Source organism: Nannobrachium achirus, assembly GCF_963921795.1.
Source record: "Nannobrachium achirus genome assembly, chromosome: 3".
Classification (NCBI taxonomy): Eukaryota; Metazoa; Chordata; class Actinopteri; order Myctophiformes; family Myctophidae; genus Nannobrachium; species Nannobrachium achirus.
Window position 1 is genome coordinate 21,934,598 of NC_137812.1, and position 23,110 is coordinate 21,957,707.

The 23,110-nt window shown below is 41.7% G+C and overlaps 1 protein-coding gene across 1 annotated transcript; it reads right to left on the bottom strand.

Moving 5' to 3' along the window:
• Window positions 1–448: 448 nt before the first annotated feature.
• Window positions 449–21,812, bottom strand: LOC308282098 (teneurin-3-like; the record flags this gene model as incomplete). The annotated part of the gene is made up of 4 exons (XM_080722442.1): window positions 449–852; window positions 16,993–17,063; window positions 19,499–19,610; window positions 21,740–21,812. The coding sequence occupies 4 exons, from the start codon at window positions 21,810–21,812 to the stop codon at window positions 449–451; spliced, it is 660 nt and encodes a 219-aa protein (XP_080578568.1).
• Window positions 21,813–23,110: the final 1,298 nt, after the last annotated feature.

A 23,110-nucleotide genomic window follows, 5' to 3' on the forward strand; every position in this document is an offset into this window, starting at 1 on the left:
GAGATTAGACACTTTGCCCGGGACCCAAACTAGTGAAAACAGCGGATCTACAAGCGCACAACGCAGAGTAAAGCTTGACGATCTGCTATTTTGCTATTTTTACCACTTTTTAAACATGTGTTTAAAGTTTTTTTTTAACATTTTGACAAAATGTAGGAAACAAAAAATTAAAGGACCCCAATGTGTCCGTGACTCAACAAATGGGTACCGAAGACCCAGTGTTTGGGAACCAGAGCGCTACAGGACTTGCCAAATCCACGACGCCGTCACCCTCGTCAAAATCTCAATCTTTCAATGTCCCGCTGCATGTTTCGAATCCCCGGTACTCCCGTTAGGGTTAGGCTAAGGGTTAGGTTCAAGGTTTAGGCTTTGGGGTAGCATTCTCCAGCGTCGGCAGGTTAGCGCTCCCCCGCGATTCAGACTACAGGCCACTCCAAACAACGACACATCAAAACATCAGTACGCGCTCCTCACCCTCCTCCTCCTCCTCCTCCTTACCGTTATCGCTGTCAGACTTGTTGTCGTGCTCCGTGTCGGTGAGCGTCAGCGCCGAGTTGGAGCGGCTGGACAGACACGAGCTCCGTCCGGGCGACTTCCCTCCGCCGCCGCCCCGCCCCCACAGCCGCATGGCGCGCTCTGGCGACATCACGGCCCCTCCGCTGCCCACCCCGTCCACTAGGTGGTGCTCCTGGTGCTGGTGGTGGTGGTGGTGGTGGCCTACCGTGCCCACCGTGCCCACAGAGTAGCCGCTGCGGTGCGGCAGCGCCTGGCCCAGGTCCTGGCAGAAGGCCAGGCCACGGCGCGCCATGGCCGGCTCGCAGATGCCCAGCTGACGCAGGCTGAAGTTCTGACCTGATGTATGACACATGCATGGGAGGGAGGGGAGGGACAGAGAGAGAGAAGATACAGATTGCATGTGAGCTTGTAGATCTGCTGTCTCCGAACACCAACCTTTTCCTCTGAGAGTCACGACTTGTGTGTGTGTGTGTGTGTGTGTGTGTGTGTGTGTGTGTGTGTGTGTGTGTGTGTGTGTGTGTGTGTGTGTGTGTGTGTGTGTGTGTGTGTGCAGGCGTTTGTGTGTGCCTGTGCGTGTAAACGTTATAGCATTATAGGGCTCAGGGGTAGAGAAACCATCATTAGAACAAGGAGGGTTCCCGAAGGGTTCCCATTTCAAATCCGGTCTCCCCCAGAGTAGTGTCGAAGAGTCCTTGAGCAAGACTCTGAACCCCTATTTGCACCCGGTGAGCAGGTTGGTGCCTTGAATGGTTTCTTCCGCCACCGGTGTATGAATGTGTGTGAGTGGGTGAATGTAATGCACAATCTGTTTTTTTATTGATTGAGTATTTTATTAGACAAAAATGGAGAACAGTGCAAGTATAGTCAATACAATAAAAATGTAGTGCAGTACAAGTACAGTTAAACACCCTGCCTAAAAGGAGATAAGTCCCTAATAAGTCCCTTTACAGTCTTTTTTTATGTCGGAAGTCTTTTTTTAAGTCCTGTAAAGCGCATTGGATAAAGGCGCTATAAAAAATCACCATTTACCATTTATTTACCATTTAAGCGCATGTGTCAGTGCCTGCCTGAGCTGATGTGAGAGTGTGTGCACGCTAGTGAGTTTATGTGTGCGTGAGTTCATGTGAGAGTGTGAGCGAGTGTGTGTGTGTGTGTGTGTGTGTGTGTGTGTGTGTACGCTTGCATGTGCGTGCATGTCTGCGTGCACGTGTAGTGAGTTTATGTGTGCGTGAGTTTATGTGTGCGTGAGTTCATGTGAGAATGTGAGTGTGTGTGTGTGTGTGTGTGTGTGTGTGTGTGTGTGTGTGTGTGTGTGTGTGTGTGTGTGTGTGTGTGTGTGCACGTGCGAGACAGTGATTGAGAGAGAGGACACACGGTCCACAGCCAACTAATACTCACTCGTTATAATAACCGATAATTCATCACTGTCTGACTCGCTCCTAGATAAGGGCTATTAATACTGGGACATTAACACATTATTAGGCTATTAGGAGCTTGCTTTGTGCCCTGAGCGTGCCAGCACAAAAATAATACCGCCATCAGAAATACCTCCCAGGGACTTTTAGGACTATGAGGTTGGGATCCTGGAGGATTTGAAAACATTCCGGTTCCTTAACGATCCCCTCTTAAAGAGAAAGAACTCTATTTTGGTTTGGGATGTGTTATTGCGCCAGCAGAACGCGCAAATATTGCGCTCGGCTGCGTATGTATGTATGTCGGTGTCCTTCTTTGTTTAAGCCCCGTAGCCCAATCAGGGACCAGTATTTCTGGCAACGTCATCATTAACAGCCAATGAGAGACCAGCATTCCTGGTGAGGCCATTAGAGATAACACTGGCATAGCCAGTGGTGATGCCGGTGGTGAGTGCACCTCATGGCGCCAAAGGTAGACATGCAATCTAAAAATCAAACCTCGGTTCGAAGTGAAGGGGTGAACTTTTATTCTATGTTTTCTGGAGTTATGAACTCTAGAACACTCTTTATATATTCTCTTTATATATTCTGAATGAATGAATGATTTTATCTGGAGGGCCGAACTATCATGTGAAGCTTGACCAATCCTCAAATCCTCAAATCCTCAATCATCAGACCAGGAGGGACACTACACACATATTCTGGACATACAGGACAGATAAAACCTGTTAATTCTGAACTGAAATGGCCATATATGGACATGGGACACACATTCTGCTTTTTGGAAAAGCCTATTCATTCTGGACTGATATTCTGGACGTACGGGACAGATAAAACCTGTTCATTCTGGACTGAAATGACCATATATGGACATGAGGTGACAGACATTTTGTTTTTGAAAAAAACCTGTTCATTCTGGACTGAAATGACCATATATGGGCGTGGGACACACAAAGCCACTCATTGGAAGCGGTTTTCACCGCTTCAAAAACAATTGCTCCATTGTTTTTTTGTATTGTAATTTCCATAGGATCATCTTAGATGGCATCATATAAGAACAGAGTTCCAAATATTAGCAATTTTACTCATATGGATAAGAAGCATCAATTGGCGATGAAAAAGTACTATTTTATCCAAAGAGTATAATGTCTTTGTTTGTCATAACGGAGCGATTTCTTTTGATCAGTGCGTGGGTCTCGGATTGGGCTGAAACCTTTGCCCTGAAACCTTTATCCGCATGCTAGGTTTGTGGGATTGTTTATTTACTTTCATTCTCTCACTCACACACACACACACACACACACACACACACACACACACACACACACACACACACACACACACGCACGCACGCACACGCACACACACACATATATATAGTCACTATTATTTGTTGTTTGTTTTGTATTAATGTGTCTCCTTGAATTGTTTTACCCAGGACTTTTTGAATTGTTTTGAACTTTTATTAAAGTATTTTGATATTTATTATTTATCTATTTATTTATTATTGGGATATTACAGTAGGGAACATTTCAGTCAAAGACCTTCCTCAGCCATTTGGTACTCGAGAGAGAGGTCCTTGAGAGACACGTTGCCTTCGAATTTAAAAACAAAAGGTTTGTTCTTCATTGAGAAAGTGAAGATGGTTTTCAGGTCTTTTATTTTATTTTATTGTCTGCTCCATCAACACACCTGTCCCCGAGTTGAAAATCAGGTGTGGAAAATACTTTGGTTATAGGCTATAACATCCCGGTCATGTCTAGTGCTACGCTGTCTGCCGCAACAATTTGTTGACTGGATGATTTGATCTGGGCTTTTCACAGAAAATCCTGTGTCAAGAACATACCAGTGTGTTTTGTTCTGCTGCTGCTGGTAGCTCCCTGTTTTCTTTTTCCCCCTTGTTTTCTTTGTTTCTTTGTTTTTAAGTGGGCTATGCAAGGTTTTCTTTCTCTGTTAGTTGTCATGGATGCCAGTTCCCACCCGATGTCGTGCGGTAGTCCTGACTGCCCCAGCCCATACTGAATAACTGCTAGCTTGCATAACATCTTGAGACTTGGATTCAAGTCCAAGATGCACAGGTCAGACACCTCCTCCTCTTCAGGACTGTCCACAGATGGGAATCTGTATCCTCCAAAGACCATGATACGCCCTCCCACCATGCAACAGTAATTAATAGACATCCACAAATTGAGGATTTCCGCCTTGGGCTCCACTTCCTTGCAGGAGAAGGTCTCTGGGTTGAATCTCCACAGGTCGTTGAAGGTCCGATCAAGACACAGGTTGTAGCCACCAAGAATGTACAGCTCTCCATTGTAGGCAAAGCCTGAATGACCCTTGCGTCCTTCTGGAAGAAGCTGTGCAGATGGAGTGCTCAGCCAGCAGTTGGTCTCTGTGTCAAACACTCTGATATCCTTGTAGTAGTAATGGACCTTCTGGTCGCCTTGGCCCCCGAATACAAACATCTTTGTCCCGATGATGGTGGCAGAGTGACCTCTCGAAACAGCCGGAGGAGTTCCTCTGGTGTTAATCAAAGACCAGACCATCGCGGTGGTGTCCAGCTTGTAGACGTCATTGGTGGGTCCCGTATGCCGGACGTATCCTCCAAAGATAAACATGACCTTCCCCAAGACGCAGGCCGAGTGGTCGCGCCTCGCCTCCGGCACAGTCCCAGAAACATTGGCCGTGAACCACCTGTGGCTGTCGACTTCAAACGCATAAAGCATGTTGCAGTAAGGAATCCCTCCCCAGATGTAGATGATATCTTCTATCAGCACGGCTGTGTGGCGGCCACGCATGCAGGGGACCTCAGGGGGGCGTTCTGCAACTCCATGTTGTGTCTGTGGGGGTAACTTCATCCAGCGCAATGACACTGTGTTGAAAACGTACACACCGATCTGACGGTACATGTATGGTCCTGTGTAGCCTCCAAAGGTGTACACCTTGTGGCCAAAGGCTACGGCAGCATGGTAGCAGTCCTTCTCTGGTGATCCTTTAAGACTAAGCCTCCAGCGCAACATTATAGATAAATTAAATTGGTTTATCGGGTCTATATAGGGTAATAGGTATAGGTAATGTTTATGATTATGCCGTACAAAAAATTCCACCTTGCCTTACCGTGACTTGCATTACCGACTTGCATTACCGCGATAGCCCCGCTTGGCTATACATCTTCACTCCCTCAAAGCATGGAGTTTTATTGTGAGCGGTAGCACTTATTGGAAATGTGGCACGAACTTCAAGCGAAGCTTGGCCAACCAACGAAGAGGGTTGGCAAAACAGGGAAGCCGATATCCTTATATAGAATGTACGAGTTGAGTGAGTTGAACACTCAGCATAATCAAAGCATTTCCTCACAAGCATCGGAAAAACCTTTTAAAAAGGTTATTAAAAACAAACGCCTTCCTTAAGGTATTCTCTAAAAGAATATATTTCCCCTTGTTATGCTACGGCTCTGTTTGTTTTGGAGTTAAAGGGGGCCAATAATTGATGACCAGCAGTGGTTCCGTATGGAGACACAAAGAGCCTGCTCTGTTACCTATCGAGACACAAACAAAAAGTTTCCTCAAATTATTGGATTAGGAATGTGACAAAAACTAAAAAACATATCTATGAATTCAAGTCTCCATCAAAAGGAAAAAATTAATCCCTTTAAATGTCCACTAAAGAGACTCTTTAACCCTGCAAGGCCCAGCGTTGCTTTTTGGCAACATTTTTTAATTTTTTTTTTTTTAAATGTTATAATTAGTTTTCCTGTTCTTTTTTCACATTAACATCACCATTAAATCCCATTGTTTAGTATTACAATGCCATTGGCCACGATATTTGCATATAAATACCCCCCACAGAGAGTGACATTCACACCTCCCAGAGAAGTTGAAATTCCAGCGTCTGGACGAACAACATCTCACTTTTTAACTGAAGCTATTCCTCACAAAAACAGAAGTAAAATGCCAGTAATATTGTTTTCCGTGATCATTAGAATGTCTAGAACAGGGCTACTCAACTTGAGATGGCTCAGGGGCCACTCAGCAAAATACCAAAAGTCCAAAGGGCCGCAAGCTAAAAATGACGGTCCTATTTTGGACGTTTACATTGATTTTGTACAGTACACAGTCTAATAATTAAGGAAACGCACAGAAAACAGACACATTTCCATAAGCCAGGCCAAACCTCATTGAACCAAAAGATTGTCATGGATGGAATGATGAAATTGATGACATTTGAATTTTTTATCAAATTAGGCTTTATTCACAAAATGTGAAGTGAAAATGAACAGTTCTGGTTCAACCTTTTTGTAACCTCCCCTGTGTCTGGGTATGCAAAGCTAGTGAACTTTGGCAACGTAAAGGTATGTTTTCTCATGCCACTAACACTCCTTTTCATTAATAGGACAGATTTAAAATAAATAAACGTTTATACTTATTATTCAATCACTCAAACCCCAGCATCCCTATTCTTGGGGGACATAGCCGATCTACAAGCTCACCACAAGATGCATTGTGAGCTTGTAGATCGGCTATTTTTGGTGAAGAGAGTTATTGTATGGAAAAATAACTCAAGTACAGTTCAACTCCCCCTCAGATGCACTGTACTTGTAAAACAGTTTGATGCTTTGAGCTTTGTAAAACACAACAGCTCGTTGGAGGAGATTTGTGTTAATAAGCATAGTTCCTTGGCTGCAGCGCGATCTGTTGGAATGCTTGCACTGTCGGTGCCATAGAGTTATAGTCGGAGCTGACTGGCGGAGTCGCGGAGGGAGAGACAAGCAGCGGAGACAAGGGCTAGGTCTTCATTAGACTGAAACATGGCGATCGCGGGATTCGCGGCCGTTCATATCGCACGACCGTCATGCGTCTCCGCTCCAGTGAGCCCGACTGTGTTTGTCTGCTGCAAAATCTCCGCATATTTGTCTGTCTGACTGTCTCGTTGTACTGTAGCTCTAGCGTAGCCGCCTGCATCTCTGCACTGCTACTGCATTCGCTCCCTGACTCTTATCCCTAACTACGGAGTGCACCGAGGGTCAAACATCACCGCGTTTTGCGTTTCGCGTTAACTTTGACAGGCTTAGAAAAATCATATTTTTTTTGGCATGATCATGACGGGCCGCACAGACATGCGGAAAGGGCCGCATGCGGCCCGCGGGCCGCGGGTTGAGTAGCACTGGTCTAGAACATGTACATGTGTTATTATTGTGAAAAATATTCCCAAAATGCAAATTAGAGCACGATTTATGATTTATGGCTATAAAACCTTACAAAAACATTATTAATTTTTAACATTATATTTTCCCGTGATTAGGACTCCTACAACACCATCTGATTTTTTTTTAATTTTTTTTGGCCAGTAGAAATTAATTCGGGTCTTGCAGGGTTAAAGAGGCAGCAGTGTCAGCCATTCAGTTTAAAGGGAGTGCTTAGATAGGGTTTGATTATTTCACGAGCATCACTTTCAATTAAGATAATGATACCATTACATTTGTTCGTTTGTTTTTCTGTTCCGCTTAATTATCGTTAACATAACTAGGCCTACCCCTTCCACTCCTTCTATTTATTTTTAATTCCGTTTTGATATGATTTGTTTTTAAAAATGTGTTAATTTGCATCTTTTTCTCCAAAGGTTTTAGTTTTAGTTTCCTTTCTATTGGTTTAATTTTGTAATTTTCATTCTTCTAATTGTGATATGGATTATTAATGATTCAATCAGGTCCCATTCTAGTTTTCCACTACTTTTAGTTAACTATAATAACCCTGGTTTGTATTGTTTGTTTAGATGGGTGCCTTCCATGGCAACCAGAGGACCCTTGGTGGAATGCCATGCTCCTTGGCTCAGCATCACTTTACATTAGAGCGTGACCCTTCCTAATATACTGTATATCGCTTCCCAATGTTGTCCATTGGAGTTTTCTTTTCTTTTTTTTTTCTCGTAAATGAACACCCTTGATCATCACGCAAAAGCATCAAAAGTAGCAGATCCACAAGCTTGACCTTTCAAGCTTGTAGATCTGATACTGTTGATGCTTTTGATTTGAATTTGAATGGTAAAAAATAATAGTTTTGGACATACAAGGTTTTCACCTGACGGACAGTATTCAGATATGCATTTTCATCATTAACCCAATATCAGATATAGATCTGCTATTTTTTTAAGAAAATCTATGTGCAAATCTTTGAATATATGTATTTATGTAAGCAAACATTTGTAACTCAAATTTTGCTTCTGGGGGTCCCTGGAACTAAATATTTTGAGATGGGGGTCCGTGGTCAAATACATATCATTTTGCGGGTCCCTGACATGAGAAAGTTTGAGCACTGACATAGAAACAGATTTTTCAGAAAACTCATTCAAAACATTTATAGAATCGGGTCAAAAATATTTAAAGACTTGCACGAATGTACAAGCTACAAGCTTGCAGCGTGGCACTCGGTGCATCGCTGTGAGCTTGTAGATCTGCATTTTATTTTAGTAGTTAAAGCATAAATGGGCTCTGTCTCAGATTTGAAAAGGGAGACTGGAACATTGGCCTACATTTAAAAAACGTCAACTCTTTGACATTATAAAGGACTCGAAAATTAGACAAACAAATCGTCGCCGCAAATCTCTCCATCTTTCATCAGAACAAATGGGAAAGAAAGGGGGGAGGGAGGGGGGAATTACAATGCCGTCCCCTTTAATTAACAATGGGAGATAACGAGTGGGCGCTGTTCAATTAAAAGTTATATTAATTTTAAATGAGCTCCAATTAGGCGCACGTTGAAAACCAAGGCGATAAGATAATTGACTAATTATGGATTTTTTCCTTTCTAAAATATTGGCATTGTGTTAATTGGAGCTGAAAAACAATGGGGGAAATGCTTAATTATAAGTGGGCCTTCTGTTTTAATGCTCACGCCTTCGTCGTCCATTGTTCGCGTATAAATCAACATGATGGCACAATTTGTCTTTGGACACATCTATCCATGCTGTACACTTTCTTCCGCCGTCTGTCTTTTTTTCTCTTCTTTCTCTCTTTCTCCGGACTGTGCCCCAGGCCAGTGTAATAACTGGACTGGGGGGGAGCACCACAAATTCCAAACCTATGACATATGATAGTCAACACAAGCCATGCTACATGTAACGCTGACTTGGCGGCGCCCGGAATGGAACCTATGACCCCTTTGATCCAAAGGTGAGAGCTCTACCAAACCAAACCAAAAACAGGCCAAACATATCATCTGTCAATTTCCCAAAGAATGGAGGTGTCGTCCACTGCCACCGCTTTTCTTTTTCCTTTTTCAACTCTGTACATTATAGTGTTTTGTATTTGTTGATGACATGTATTATTTTGTTAGCTTCATGCTATGTTAATGAATTGAATATATCGGGCTGCAATATACATTAGCTTTAATGTCTGACTGTAGCCTACCACATGCTGTTTACATTTCTGACTAATAAAGTATTCAATCAAACAAAACAAGAACATTCTGTATGAACAACATTTCGAATCTGTCCCTAGATTGCAGCTTTGAAAGAAACCAAGATATTTTTTCCCGCTTTCGATGGCTTCCTTAAACCCATTTAGACCGGGAACGCATTACATATAATTACTTTAACCATTATTTTATGCTATATTAAAAAAGAAATTGCAGATATACAAGCTCATAGTGCGGCAACAAGTGCTGCGCTGCGAGCTTGTAGATTTTTTTGAAAAATTGTGAAAATTTGTGCAAGTCTTTGAATATTTTGTCCCGATTCTGTTAAACGTCTTCTAAATCCTTCTTCTAAATCAGTGGTTCTCAAACCTTTTTATGTCAAGGACCCCTGAAATTTAATTTGGCCGTGGACCCCCATCTCAAAATATGTTGTTCCAGGGACCCTCCAGAAGCATTTTATTTAGTTACAAATGTTCGCTTTTAAAAAGATATATTCAAAGATTTGCAAAAATAGTAGATCTACAGTACAAGCTCACAGCGCGGCACTCGGCACTCACAGCATTTTTCAATGGCTAAAGTATGAAACAATTCCCAGTCTGAAAGGGTTTAAATAACATTTGTCTTTGTATATAAAGGCAGTGTGAAGTGGAATTGAAGCTTGTCAGAATTCCCCCCGACAAAGTTTGGCTCCAAATCCCACACAGTGACAGCTCACTCGCGCTGCACCGCCCGAGTGGAATAAATCTCCGTTGATATCACTGTCTCTCACACAGACACACACAGTCTGAGAGAGATCAGAACCGATGAGCCCCATCCAAAATATGACATATTCTGCCCACTGCACACATAAAGCCTTATGCATAGTCAGTGAGCACTGCACTTGAATACGATTCAGAGTGCTTTCGCTTTACTCAAGTCTCCCCTTCAATACGATGGAGCATGAATTCTGGTCTTCAACCAGCCGAAATGTTCACATGTCTGTCCCCCTCTGTCCACCCCTTCATTGGCTGCCGGTTGCTGCCCCGCCACCCGGTACAACAGAGAGGAGCGAAATCCGTGCAGGTTGAGACCAAAGTTGACACCCCCTTTTGTGACAGTACACTTCACTGGTAGTGTCACGGTCAGCTATAAGGATACTTCAAAAAAGCTTTTGTCAAGCAATTTGTGTCCCTTTTTTTTAACAAATAGAATGACAGACAAATCACAGTACTGGGCCTATGCAGAAAAAGAAGAAGAACATCTTGTAGAACACAATGCAAAATAAAGGTATTTGTTAAGGATAGGCTTTGTTGTCTGTTTATTGATTGTAGCGAAAATATAGTTTTTAGTGTAGCAACATTTTCATAAAATACCAAAGAAGTGTTTTTTGTTTTGTTTTTATTATTATTATTTTATGTATGCGTTGCCCGCTACTACTGCTGTCTGCAGAGATGCAGACAGCAGTAGTAGCAGTCCTAGACTCTTCTCCCTTCCCTAAAACACCCTGGACAACACTCCACACGTCCTAGACTCTTCTCCCTTCCCTAAAACACCCTGGACAACGCTCCACACATCCTAGACTCTTTCAATATAGTCTTAATGCCTTCCCTAAAACACCCTTGGCAATGCTCCACACATCCAAGACTCTTCTCCCTTCCCTAAAACACATTTTATCCCTTCTCGCTTTTTATTTTGATTGATGCTATAGTTTACAACACCGACCATATCTTGGTCATTTGTTTACATGCCTTTTTGTTTCGCAGATTTGTTTTGGTTGAGCCCAAATGTACAGAATGCTCCTTAAGACAGAATTCAAATGGATGCTCGGCTCATTGTTTATCCACGTTTCTTTGAAGCACTACATTGTTCTGTCTGCACTCTACGAATATGACCGTTTACCTTGTTGTTTGTTGAACTATAGTTCAAGCTTACTCTGCTTTATCCTTACCTCGCATTTATTACACTGCTTGGTGGAATGCCTTATTCTGATTGGTCAAGCAGTGTGTTATTTCTGTATAATGACCGCTCCGCTCTGTAACAGACCGATGCCTAATCAAAGTTGCAGAGCACCTGCTGTACTCTGTGAAGTATCCAACCGTATCCAACATGACAGCCATTTAAACAAACACACAGTGTCATTTACAACTAAACGTTGCTATCCAGAATGTTTAAAAAATATATTTGAAGCGAGGAATCGACGATGCAGTAACAGAAAATGGATTCTATTTGATCAACTTCCTTGCGTTTTGCGAGGCGACCGTGTTGCGCTGGGGGGACACTCAGTGCAGCACTTGTGGAATACCTTCACTAAAATACTTTTTTAGTTTTAAGTTTTGAGTCAAATTATTTTATTTATTAAGTAGCCGTGTAATAAGCGGCATAATGTCTGGCTCGGCGGTCGTTATTGAGATTTTTTTTCGGGATTGTTATTCTCGATAACGACCGCTGAGCCAGACGTTATCCCTTACCTATGAGACGCTCCGTATAAGAGCGACTGCTGCTTAAACGCCTAAAAACTGTGAATTGGCATAAGGAGCTAACAGTATAGCGAAAAGCCTGGGATCGGAATGTGTGTGAACGAACGAACGCACACTGCAGCATCGCTGGCGAAGAACTTTTTTTTTCCAACCGTCAAGGGCCTTCAATCACCCGTGACAACACACCCTCCCAGACCCAGAGCCATCCCGTTTAGGAGCGCTTGGGAGCAGAACGCAGCGGTGTGTGAGCGTTTGGGAACAGGCCCAGTGGTGAGCTTTGAGTTACGAGGCTGGAAGCAGTTCAGGTTCTCATCCACTTAACCTATTTAGGCCTAGGATTATTGACCGCTTTAACTATTGAAAAATAGCAGATATACAAGCTCACAGCGCGGCACCGAGTGCCGCGCTGCGAGCTTGTAGATCTGCTATTTTTAGAAAAGTCATGATATTTCTTTGCAAGTATTTGAATATATCTATTTAAAAGCGAACATTTGTAACTCAAATATTTGCTTCTGGGTGGTCCCCGGAACAACATATTTTGAGATGGGGGTCCGCGGCCAAATACCTGTAATTTTGGGGGGTCCTTGACATGAAAAAGTTTGAGAACCACTGATTTAGAGGAAGGATTTAGAAGTCGGGTCAAAGATCGGGTCAAAGATATTCAAAGACTTGCACACATTTTCACGTTTTTTTCAAAAATAGCAGATCTACAAGCTTGTATATCTGCTATTTTTCAATAGTTAAAGCATAAAATAATGGTTGAAGTGGTTCAAATCTAACACGACTCCGGCGCGTTCCAGGTATTTGAGAGTTAAGTCCTTCCAGTTGTTATGTGAAGATAATATTGTTGTTGTCGGGCAGAAACCTCTCTTGTCCATATTCTCACTTGTTGTTTTTTCCCCCGTTACAGCGTCACACTAAAGCATCGAAAGTTGCAGCAGTTTGAATCGCGGCGTGAAGTGCCGCATTTTGAGCTTGTAGATCTGCTACTTTTGCTATTTTTTTAAGTATAAAGTATATAAACAGTTTGGGACATATGAGGTTTCCACCCTGACAGAGACGCTATGGAAATGACCTTCGGGGCTGCATGTGTGGAGGAGCCAGAACAAGCACTGGGAGAGAATATTTCACTTCTCATCTTCAAGAACCCTAACCCAAGTTGGAAAACTCACACACCCACGCACGCACGCACACACGCACGCACGCACACACACACACATGTTAGCACATGTTAGCATTATGTTCGTACAGAACGTACTGTATACAGGGGCGGGCATTTAGTCTCTAGCCCATTCCTGTCAAAAGTTATGATTTTTTTTTAAAGAATTGACCAAATGCTCACTGGAGTCAATAGATTTCACACAGAGACCAGCTGGCGACAATTGAGTTGATTGATTGGAATGTTAAGTGATCAGCTCTCTCTCTTGTCTCTCTATGAATTTCCTGTACATACGTGCAATATCCAAACTGTACTCAAAGATTACACATATTAGGCTTGAAAATTAATGATGTTAAGAAAATACATTATTTTATCTAAATTTTGAAAAATAATAATTAAAAATAAATTGTAAAAATACACATTTTAAAGTATTATTATTCACTGATATTCCCTTATTATTATTAAAATAATTATTGTCCTGCATCAAATATGTCCTGTATAAAAATATACATATAGGCCTACTCTATATACCTTTGATTACCTTACTTACCTTACTGTACTCTTCTTAAATTAATCAAATAGATCCAAAATGATTGTGGTTAGGTATTTAAAACCAACCATAATGACAACAAATAGGCTTCCTCTACCTCTGCTCTTCATTGTCTTGTCAAGTTCATTGTCTTGTCAATCATCACTTTTTCAGAATAGGATATAGAGTTGGAGGGTGGCATTTTTAATTCCTGCGCTTCGCGCGCGCATACTGTTTTTCGCGCATACCGTTTTTCGCGCATACCTATTTTTCACGCGCGCTCATGGGGGGGGGCCTCTTTTACTACCTTTGTGGGGAGCCCCCAGTTTATAAAAAACGCCCCTGACTGTATATGCCTGGATAGAAATGCCGTCTGGGAAACAGAAGGTTTCAACCAGGTTTCAATGTGTCGCATCGCAACGTTTTGTGAGCTTGTAGATCATATTTATGTGCACTCGTATGGTGTTAAGTAATAAATAGAGTTTGCGTGGTTAAACAGACTAATCAATTCAGGCGATTATAAATAAATCAGAGTTGTTTTTTTCCCCGTTTGTTCGCTTGTTTTGTTTTAATAGATACCTACTTGATCATTCTACAGCGTCACACTAAAGCATCGAAAGTTGCAGCAGTTTGAATCGCGGCGTGAAGTGCCGCATTCTGAGCTTGTAGATCCGCTACTTTTGCTATTTTTTTAAGTATAAAGTATATAAACAGTTTGGGACATATGAGGTTTCCACCCTGACAGAGACGCTATGGAAATGACCTTCCAGGGCTGCATGTGTGGAGGAGCCAGAACAAGCACTGGGAGAGAATATTTCACTTCTCATCTTCAAGAACCCTAACCCCAGTTGGAAAACTCACACACCCACAGACGCACGCACTCACGCGCGCACGCACGCACACACACACACACACACACACACACACACACACACACACACACACACACACACACACACACACACACACACACACACACACACACACACACACACACACACACACACATGTTAGCATTATGTTCGTACAGAACGTACTGTATACAGGGGCGGGCATTTAGTCTCTAGCCCATTCCTGTCAAAAGTTATGATTTTTTTTAAAGAATTGACCAAATGCTCACTGGAGTCAATAGATTTCACATAGAGACCAGCTGGCGACAATTGAGTTGATTGATTGGAATGTTAAGTGATCAGCTCTCTCTCTTGTCTCTCTATGAATTTCCTGTACATACGTGCAATATCCAAACTGTACTCAAAGATTGCACATATTAGGCTTGAAAATTAATGATGTTAAGAAAATACATTATGTTATCTAAATTTTGAAAAATAATAATTACAAATAAATTGTAAAAATAAATTTTAAAGTATTATTATTCACTGATATTCCCTTATTATTATTAAAATAATTATTGTCCTGCATCAAATATGTCCTGTATAAAAATATACATATAGGCCTACTCTATATACCTTTGATTACCTTACTTACCTTACTGTACTCTTCTTAAATTAATCAAATAGATCCAAAATGATTGTGGTTAGGTATTTAAAACCAACCATAATGACAACAAATAGGCTTCCTCTACCTCTGCTCTTCATTGTCTTGTCAAGTTCATTGTCTTGTCATGCTAAATCATCACTTTTTCAGAATAGGTATAGAGTTGGAGGGTGGCATTTTTAATTCCTGCGCTTCGCGCGCGCGCATACTGTTTTTCGCGCATACCTATTTTTCACGCGCGCTCATGGGGGGGGGGGGGGGGCTCTTTTACTACCTTTGTGGGGAGCCCCCAGTTTATAAAAAACGCCCCTGACTGTATATGCCTGGATAGAAATGCCGTCTGGGAATCAGAAGGTTTCAACCAGGTTTCAATGTGTCGCATCGCAACGTTTTGTGAGCTTGTAGATCATATTTATGTGCACTCGTATGGTGTTAAGTAATAAATAGAGTTTGCGTGGTTAAACAGACTAATCAGTTCAGGCGATTATAAATAAATCAGAGCAATACATGAAAATGAAAAAGCTTGTCAATAATACTTGCTTCTTGATTAGGCTATTTGATTAATTGAAAAAGTAGTCAATAGCATAATTGCTAAGAAAATAGTCGAGACTAGCAGCCTTGAATGAACTATCACTTTAACGTTCAGAATGTTGGAAATAAGAATGAAACCAATGAGAATTACATTTTAATGTCTGAAACGTGTGGGGAGAAAAAAGAAAACCCTGAATGAATCAGGAACCGTAGCTACTGCCTTTAGAAGTTCATTCAAAACCAATGGAGGATGGCTTTGGGCCCTGTAATAAAACGCTGATAATTATACAATTCTACACAATTATCTGAATTGATTGCAACTTATTAATGCATATAATCCTTATCTTTAAAAGACCATTATGGTGATTACAGTTCAGTGAATTAGATTATGCTCATTTCAGATAAGAGGCCGCAAGCCAACTATTAGAGCATTTAAATATTAAGTATAATTATTGTGTTTATTAATAGGAAGTGTTGTAATTATAACTGACCATTGCTTTGGGGGAAAGAGAAGCCAGACATCATGTTTATGTTTACTCTGTATACAGTTGGTTTGTTCATCTTATTTTGTGTAGGTAGGCATTATTTGGAGGAAGAATTTACAAGCACTCACCGCAGTCAACTGTTAAAAGTGTAGGTGTCCATTTAGAATTTGTAAATCTTTTGGGGGGCACCCCTTCTATGATGTTTTAGGATGACCCAAGGGACATATGTATCAAATGTAATGCTTTTATCCACTGCACAATGATTTTTCACTGTCTTACTCCCCACTACTACAGATGATAAATAGAATTTTTACCGGATCCTGTGTCTAGGTGAGACATAACCTTTGACACAATCTAAATGTCTCAATAGAAGACTATTGAAAAAGATCTATGAAAAAGTTTATTCTGCAACAACACATTTTATTTTTATTTTATTATTATTATTTGTTAACAAAATGTAGTAGGGAGTCTCCCTCAGCCAAGGGGTCCTTGGCCTGGAAAAACCTTGAAGACCCCTGGCTTAAAGATCTAACTTAATTCCAGGAATTGCTGAGAAGCAGATAAAACAGTGCAAGTATGTAAACAGCAGGGAGCTCCATCACAGACACACTGGACTGCACTTAAAGACCAGCTTTAGATGTTTGCCTTTGAAGATCTGGACTCTGGACAACTCACTATATTTATCTGACAGTGTGTGTGTGTGTGTGTGTGTGTGTGTGTGTGTGCGTGCGTGCGTGCGTGCGTGCGTGCGTGCGTGCGTGCGTGCGTGCGTGCGTGCGTGCGCGCGTGCGTGCGTGCACGCGTGCGCGCGTGCGCGCGTGCTCACGAGCACGCGCTGGTTTGTACACAACAAAACATTTGAGGTAAACAGGACACAAGAAGAAAAAAAAAACAAGACCTCAATAGAGGAGAGGAGAGGAGAGGAGAGGAGAGGAGAGGAGAGGAGAGGAGAGGCGAGGCGAGGCGAGGAGAGGAGAGGAGAGGAGAGGGTGCTAACTCACCGTGTCGGGTATAGTTTTCTTGTTCATGGTGAACCATGTCCTTATGTCCCCTGGTTGTCCCGTACAGTAGCCTAGCAACGACAGCAGGCAAACCTTAACCACACAGCACTGGAACAATACTCAGCTGTGTTTCACTTAACAATACCACAACATAGAAATATACTCTGTTACAAGTAAAGGGCCTTTATTCGGGGACTGCCCCATAGGTCTCCCGTTGGGTCGACTGAGGTTAGGGTTAGGGTTAGGTTTAGGCATAGTTTTACTGAGGTTAGGGTTAGGTGGTCAGACCAAAGGGAGTTCGACCTACAGTAAGGACATGTTACCCGTTATTCCACATTTAAGTGAGTAAAAGTACATACCATAACCTCCCATAACCCCTTTCGGGCACTTGAACAAAAATAAAAAATAAAAAGCTGATCTATTGAATGCACTTTTATTGTTTATTTTATATGTCCGAAATAAAACTGAACTGACTGAACTGACAAGTGTATTTACTGGCATTACTATATATATTACTATACAGAACAGTGTAAAAGTACTCAATGTTAACGGTCCATTTCAGAACTTTTCTTTTTCTTTTCTTTTTTTAAATAGCAGATCTACAAACGCACATCATGTCACATTGCAGCTTTTTTTGAGTAGCTGAAGTAGCTGAGAAAAGTGGGCCTAAGTGTTTAATTTATGCTTGTTTTTTCATGACGTGAATTCTTCCAGTTTTAAGATTTATTTCTTAAAATTTTTCTTTTTACTCTATGTTTATGCTGTCTCTTGGAGGAGAAACATAATCTCTCTTTTTTTAAGCTGCTTGCAGAAGAGGGGGAAAAAAGGGAAATAAAGCAATCTTCAACTGCTACCATCATTTAGTTGTCACTACAGTTCAGTTTCGCTCTTAAAGTTATTTGCGGTTCCGTGATCCTCCGTTTGACTGCTGGCAGACAGCGCTAGCATGTCTGATGGCTTAAATATGGTGCTTATCCAACTGACAAGGAGACAAACAACAGAACCGTTGTTTATGGATTTCAAACAGCTATTTGAGCCAAGCCGCAGCTGAGCCAACATGGCTCAAAGTGCTGTTATTAATGGCTCTGAAGCGCTATTATTACAGCGAAGCATGTTGGCTTTGGTAGCCTGTCTGACATCTTGTCTTCTTTCTGCGTGTGTGGACCACATTGTCTGAGCCTAAAATGGTTGTTTTACAGTCACGTTAATCGCATTAACTCTGGGTGACTGATTTAAAAAAAGAGAGAAAAAGAAACTAGAAACATTTTTTCTTTTCTTTTTTACAAGCTTTTCATGTTGTTTCAAAATGTAACTTTTGGTATGGTTTCAAATTGTTAGTGGTTGAATAAATTAGCCACTGTTAATGCCCAATACCAGGCACTGAGAAGTGAGACATTTTCTCTGATTTGTTTATATATTCTGGGTAAGCAAATTTTAAAGGCCAACTTGGTTTGTTTTACAACAAGGGTTCATATTTTAGATTGCAATTAGAGAAAAGAAAAGACAGGTGTTAAAATGTTTTAATTTACTGCTTTCTATAGATTTTGCAATTATAACATAGCACGTGTACAAGTGGCTAAATATGTATTTTTAGACACAATAAGCCCATTCCCAGCACCACAATCTTTCATGGGCAGATGTGACTTATGGAGGCTATAGTGTTACTGTAAATAGTAATAAAGAAATTGCTGGCTTATTGTATCTAAAACATAAATATTTAGCCACTTGTACACAGGCAGTAAATGAAATCATTTCATCTTTCTTTTCTTTAATTACAATCTAAAATAAGAACCCTTTTTGTAAAAAAAATATCCAAGTTATCCTTTAAAATGAGCATATAGCTTCTTTGAATATTTTATGATTTCATTGCATGACATGTCATTTGAAAGCTTACATTTTGTACTTTGATCATTTGTAAAAAGATGAAAAATGAACAGAACCACTGTATTTACAGAAAGTCTATTTAGAGAAAGTACAATAACTGTTATTTTTGATCAACGTTTGCCTGTTATCTCTCTCATGGTACCACATATACAGCATGGAATTGTGGACAAAATCCTATCCAATGACAACAAAATATTCTAAGTCTTGGGTCTGAAAGGCTAATATTATCATCAAATAGTGGTCCGTGACTCAAAGAGCGGTCAGGAGATACATGCACATCCACACAACGGGTGCTGGATCAAAAAAGTACACTGAAGAGAAGAATGAATCCACACACTGTCTCACAGCTCCCAATTCATTGTATTAAACAGCGGTAAATAAATAACACAAAGTTTCGGCCTATCCGGCCTTCGTCAGGTGTATACGGCCTTCGTTATTATACACCTACAACGTTGTGGTTTTTATATACCGCTGTTTAATGAAATTAATTGGGAGCTGTGAGATTCATTCTTCTCTTCTGTGACTCAAATGCCAAATAAATAATGGACCTTGATATGAAAAGTGTTGAAAAGCACTGCTTTAGGTGTTTAAGGTGGAGAGGTGAAGTGAAGGGCAGTCTGACCTGGTCTGGTCCTGGTGCTGGTCAAAGGCCTTCAGGGTTTCGCTGGACGAATAGGACTTCTGGGTGGGCACCCGGGGCCCCTGGGGGCCCAGACCGCAGTCCTCACTGTCCCCTGACGAACCTGAGAGACACACCAACTGGTCAACCAACAAACTGTCCCCTGACCAACCTGAGAGACACGTACACCAACTGGTCAACCAACAAACTGTCCCCTCATATAAGGTAGGCCTATGGAGGGACATGCACACACATCAACTGGTGAAGCACTATGTAACTTGCCTTTTCTACCCGAGATCTGAACCCGGTTTTCTGCGCTAATTTTTATTTAATTATTTTGCCAGATCTCAGGGGATAACTTGAATCTTGACCTTCAGCTTCAGGTCAAAATCCGTGTCAGATCCTGTATGTCTAGGTGAGACATGACTTTTGACACGATCTAAATGTCTCAATAGAAGAGCAGGGAGAAAGTTATATTGTATTGACATATTCTACCACACAGATTGGAACAAAACATTTTATTCATTAAAACAAAAACCTTTTTAAATAAGGCATTAATTTACGCACTAAACACTAAAATAAATATATATGGAGATACAAGGTTTTCTGACAGCAACAATAAGAGTGTCTGCTATATTATAAATGTTAAATTAAATTATAAATTGAACATTGCCTCGACACATCGTTTGAGACTTTTAACAAGGATTTTCACACTTTCTGATGGCAAAATACATCTTTGAAAAATAATTCACACTTTTTGACTGCTGCCCACATTTAGTTTTAATTCAATTATGGGGAAAAAGTTGTGATTTGTGGGGGTCACTTTCAACTCTCCTACTTTAGTTCAGTAGATAGCAGTCCTTGTGTCTTTAATCTGCCTGAAACTTTGAAACAGCTGCTCTCCATATTGTTCTAGAGAACAAGACTAGTAATTAATTTTAACAAAGGATGCTTTGTCCGGAGTGATCTGTGTGGCCAGACTGCTGTCCCAGAAGTCAGTGCATGTGAATAGGTGGAGTATTGAACTGAAGGTGAGAAAAATGCTCCTTTGTGTGTGTGTGTGTGTGTGTGTGTGTGTGTGTGTGTGTGTGTGTGTGTGTGTGTGTGTGTGTGTGTGTGTGTGTGTGTGTGTGTGCGCGCGCATGTGTGGCTATACGCGGCCATCACACCTACGTTGCACCATCAATTCGACCAATACGCCCATAATGGAGATCTCTGTATCTGTCAATACAACACAAAAGTAGTACAGTACAAGTACAGTTAAACACCCTACCTAAATGGAACACCCCAAATAAGCCCTTTATACGGTCTTGTTTACGTTGGAGGTCCTTGGTATTCAATTCATGGACATAAAAAATAACAAAAAATCAGGAAAAACTATAGGCCTATGTATTTAGTAGGGGGGAAAGATAGGGTGGGGTAAGGTACTCACTTCTCGCCTGTCTATGGGAGAAGTGCTAACTACCTCCGCCTCCGAAAGGTGAATTTTCAGGGCAGTTTTTGAAGGAGGCCCAGCGAGCTACATGTTTTAAAGTCAAGGAATTACATGCTTGGGCGGCAGTTGTCCCTTTCATGCCCATAGATGGAGATCGCTGATGTCGGTAGATGCCCATATATGCGCATGTCCCCTTCTGTTCCCATATATGGAGCTGGCTGATTTGTTTGTGCCTGATGCCATGACGACACATTGAGGTTAGGCAACATACTCCATACTTGGGCGTGGTTAAACTGGGAACTCCTTACTGTATATATGGTTATGGTTGAGTCATAGTGACATGAGTGTGTATACCTGTATCCATTCTGTCCTTGTCCCTTTTATGCCCATATATGGATATCCCTGATATCATTAAAGAGGGTATGCGCATGCATGAAGTGAATGGCAAATTGAGTGGCAAATTGTGTGGCAAAGGGAGTGGCAAAGTGAGTTTAACGTTGTTTAATGCAATCAGATCTGACTTTTCTGTTTGTGGATGTATGGGTTGTCAAGGCCAGCAAGTTGTTTTTTGCCACTCTGTAGGCGTTCCTGCTTAACTCCCGGGTATGATGATGATGTCACGCGCATACCCTCATATCTTGGAATGCCCATATATGAACATACTGTGTCTGTCTCATGTGGTCTATGAAGTCAGGTCAAGTTTATTTTTAGCATTTTCACATTCAAGTCAACAGAGAAAATTAATTCACGAATGAATGAATGAATGAATGAATGAATGAATGAATGAATGAGAGACATGACTTGTTTACCAGTGTAGGGTCTGTCCTTGTCCCGGCGGCTCTTGGTCAGCGAACAGTACGGCCGTCTCTCCTTCACTTCCATAGCGCTGCTGCTGCTGCTACGCTGAGCGCTACCAAACATGCAGGCATGCTGCTAACACAGCCCCGACAGACAGACAGACAGACAGATAGGACACACAGACACACAGACAGACAGAGGAAGAGGAGGAAGGGGCTGGAGGATGGATGGGACAGTAATGAAAGAGAGTGGGAGAGAGGATGGTCGGATTCCACACCTGCAGAGAGAGAGAGAGAGAGAGAGAGAGGGGGGAGAGAGTCAGGTGATTGAGCAACAGACACTTAAAACAATAAGCCGGCGATGTCTTTATTACTATTTACAGTAACACTGCTAGAACCCCATAAGTCACATCTGCCCATGAAGGATTGCGGTGCATCCTGGGTATGGGCTTATTCATGTCTAAAAAGACACATTTAACCACTTGTACCACTGGCGGGAAACAAATCAAAACCGGGGCCATGGAGTCCCGGGCCGGTAAGCGGCCGCATATAAAAGACCAAAATCATAGAAAGCAGTAAATAATTTTTTTTAACACTCTCTGAATGTTAAAATGTTTCCATTTACTGCTTTCTATCGTTTCATCTTTTCTTTTCTCTAATTACAATCTAAAATACACGTATCTACAACTTTCCAACGTCCCATCATGCATTGCGCAGAAGGTGTGCGGCAGCTTCCGGCGCCGCAGCCGAGTGCGATCTACAAGCTCACAACGGTTGCATCTGCAACGCGACGTGAGCTTGTAAGCCTGCTGTTCTCCGGAAGTGTCCCACAGATAATGCTACAGTAAATTCTCGCGGAAACAGGTGGATAAAAAAAAAAAAAAGTTGTCCTTTAAAGATGTCACAGCCAGTGCGAGCTAGGCGGTGCCTGAAGACACCCAGGTGTTGAAAATAGTACTGATTAGAGATCAGACGCATGCTGCTGCTGTCTCTATTCCCTCTCTCTTGAATTAGTGTCATTAGTTGCAGCTTTGTGTTGCAGTCAGTTGCAGCTGCCTATGCCGTACTCATACAGGCATATACGTATACTATACAGTATATGAGAGAGAGAGAGAGAGAGAGATAGAGAGAGAGAGAGAGAGAGAGAGAAGAGAGAGAGAGAGAGAGAGAGAGAGAGAGAGAGAGAGGTTGGTCAGCAATTTCTTTCGCTCTACACCACATCACTTGGCCTTAAAATAGCCGATCTACAAGCTCACGGTGTGACACGTTGTAGATTTGGGCTTGTATTTGGGGGGGGGGGGAGAATGTTCCTTCTCAGTGATGATAGGGATGCTAGGATTCAAGTGGTGGAAAATCCACTAATCTGAGAGAGCTGGACAGAGG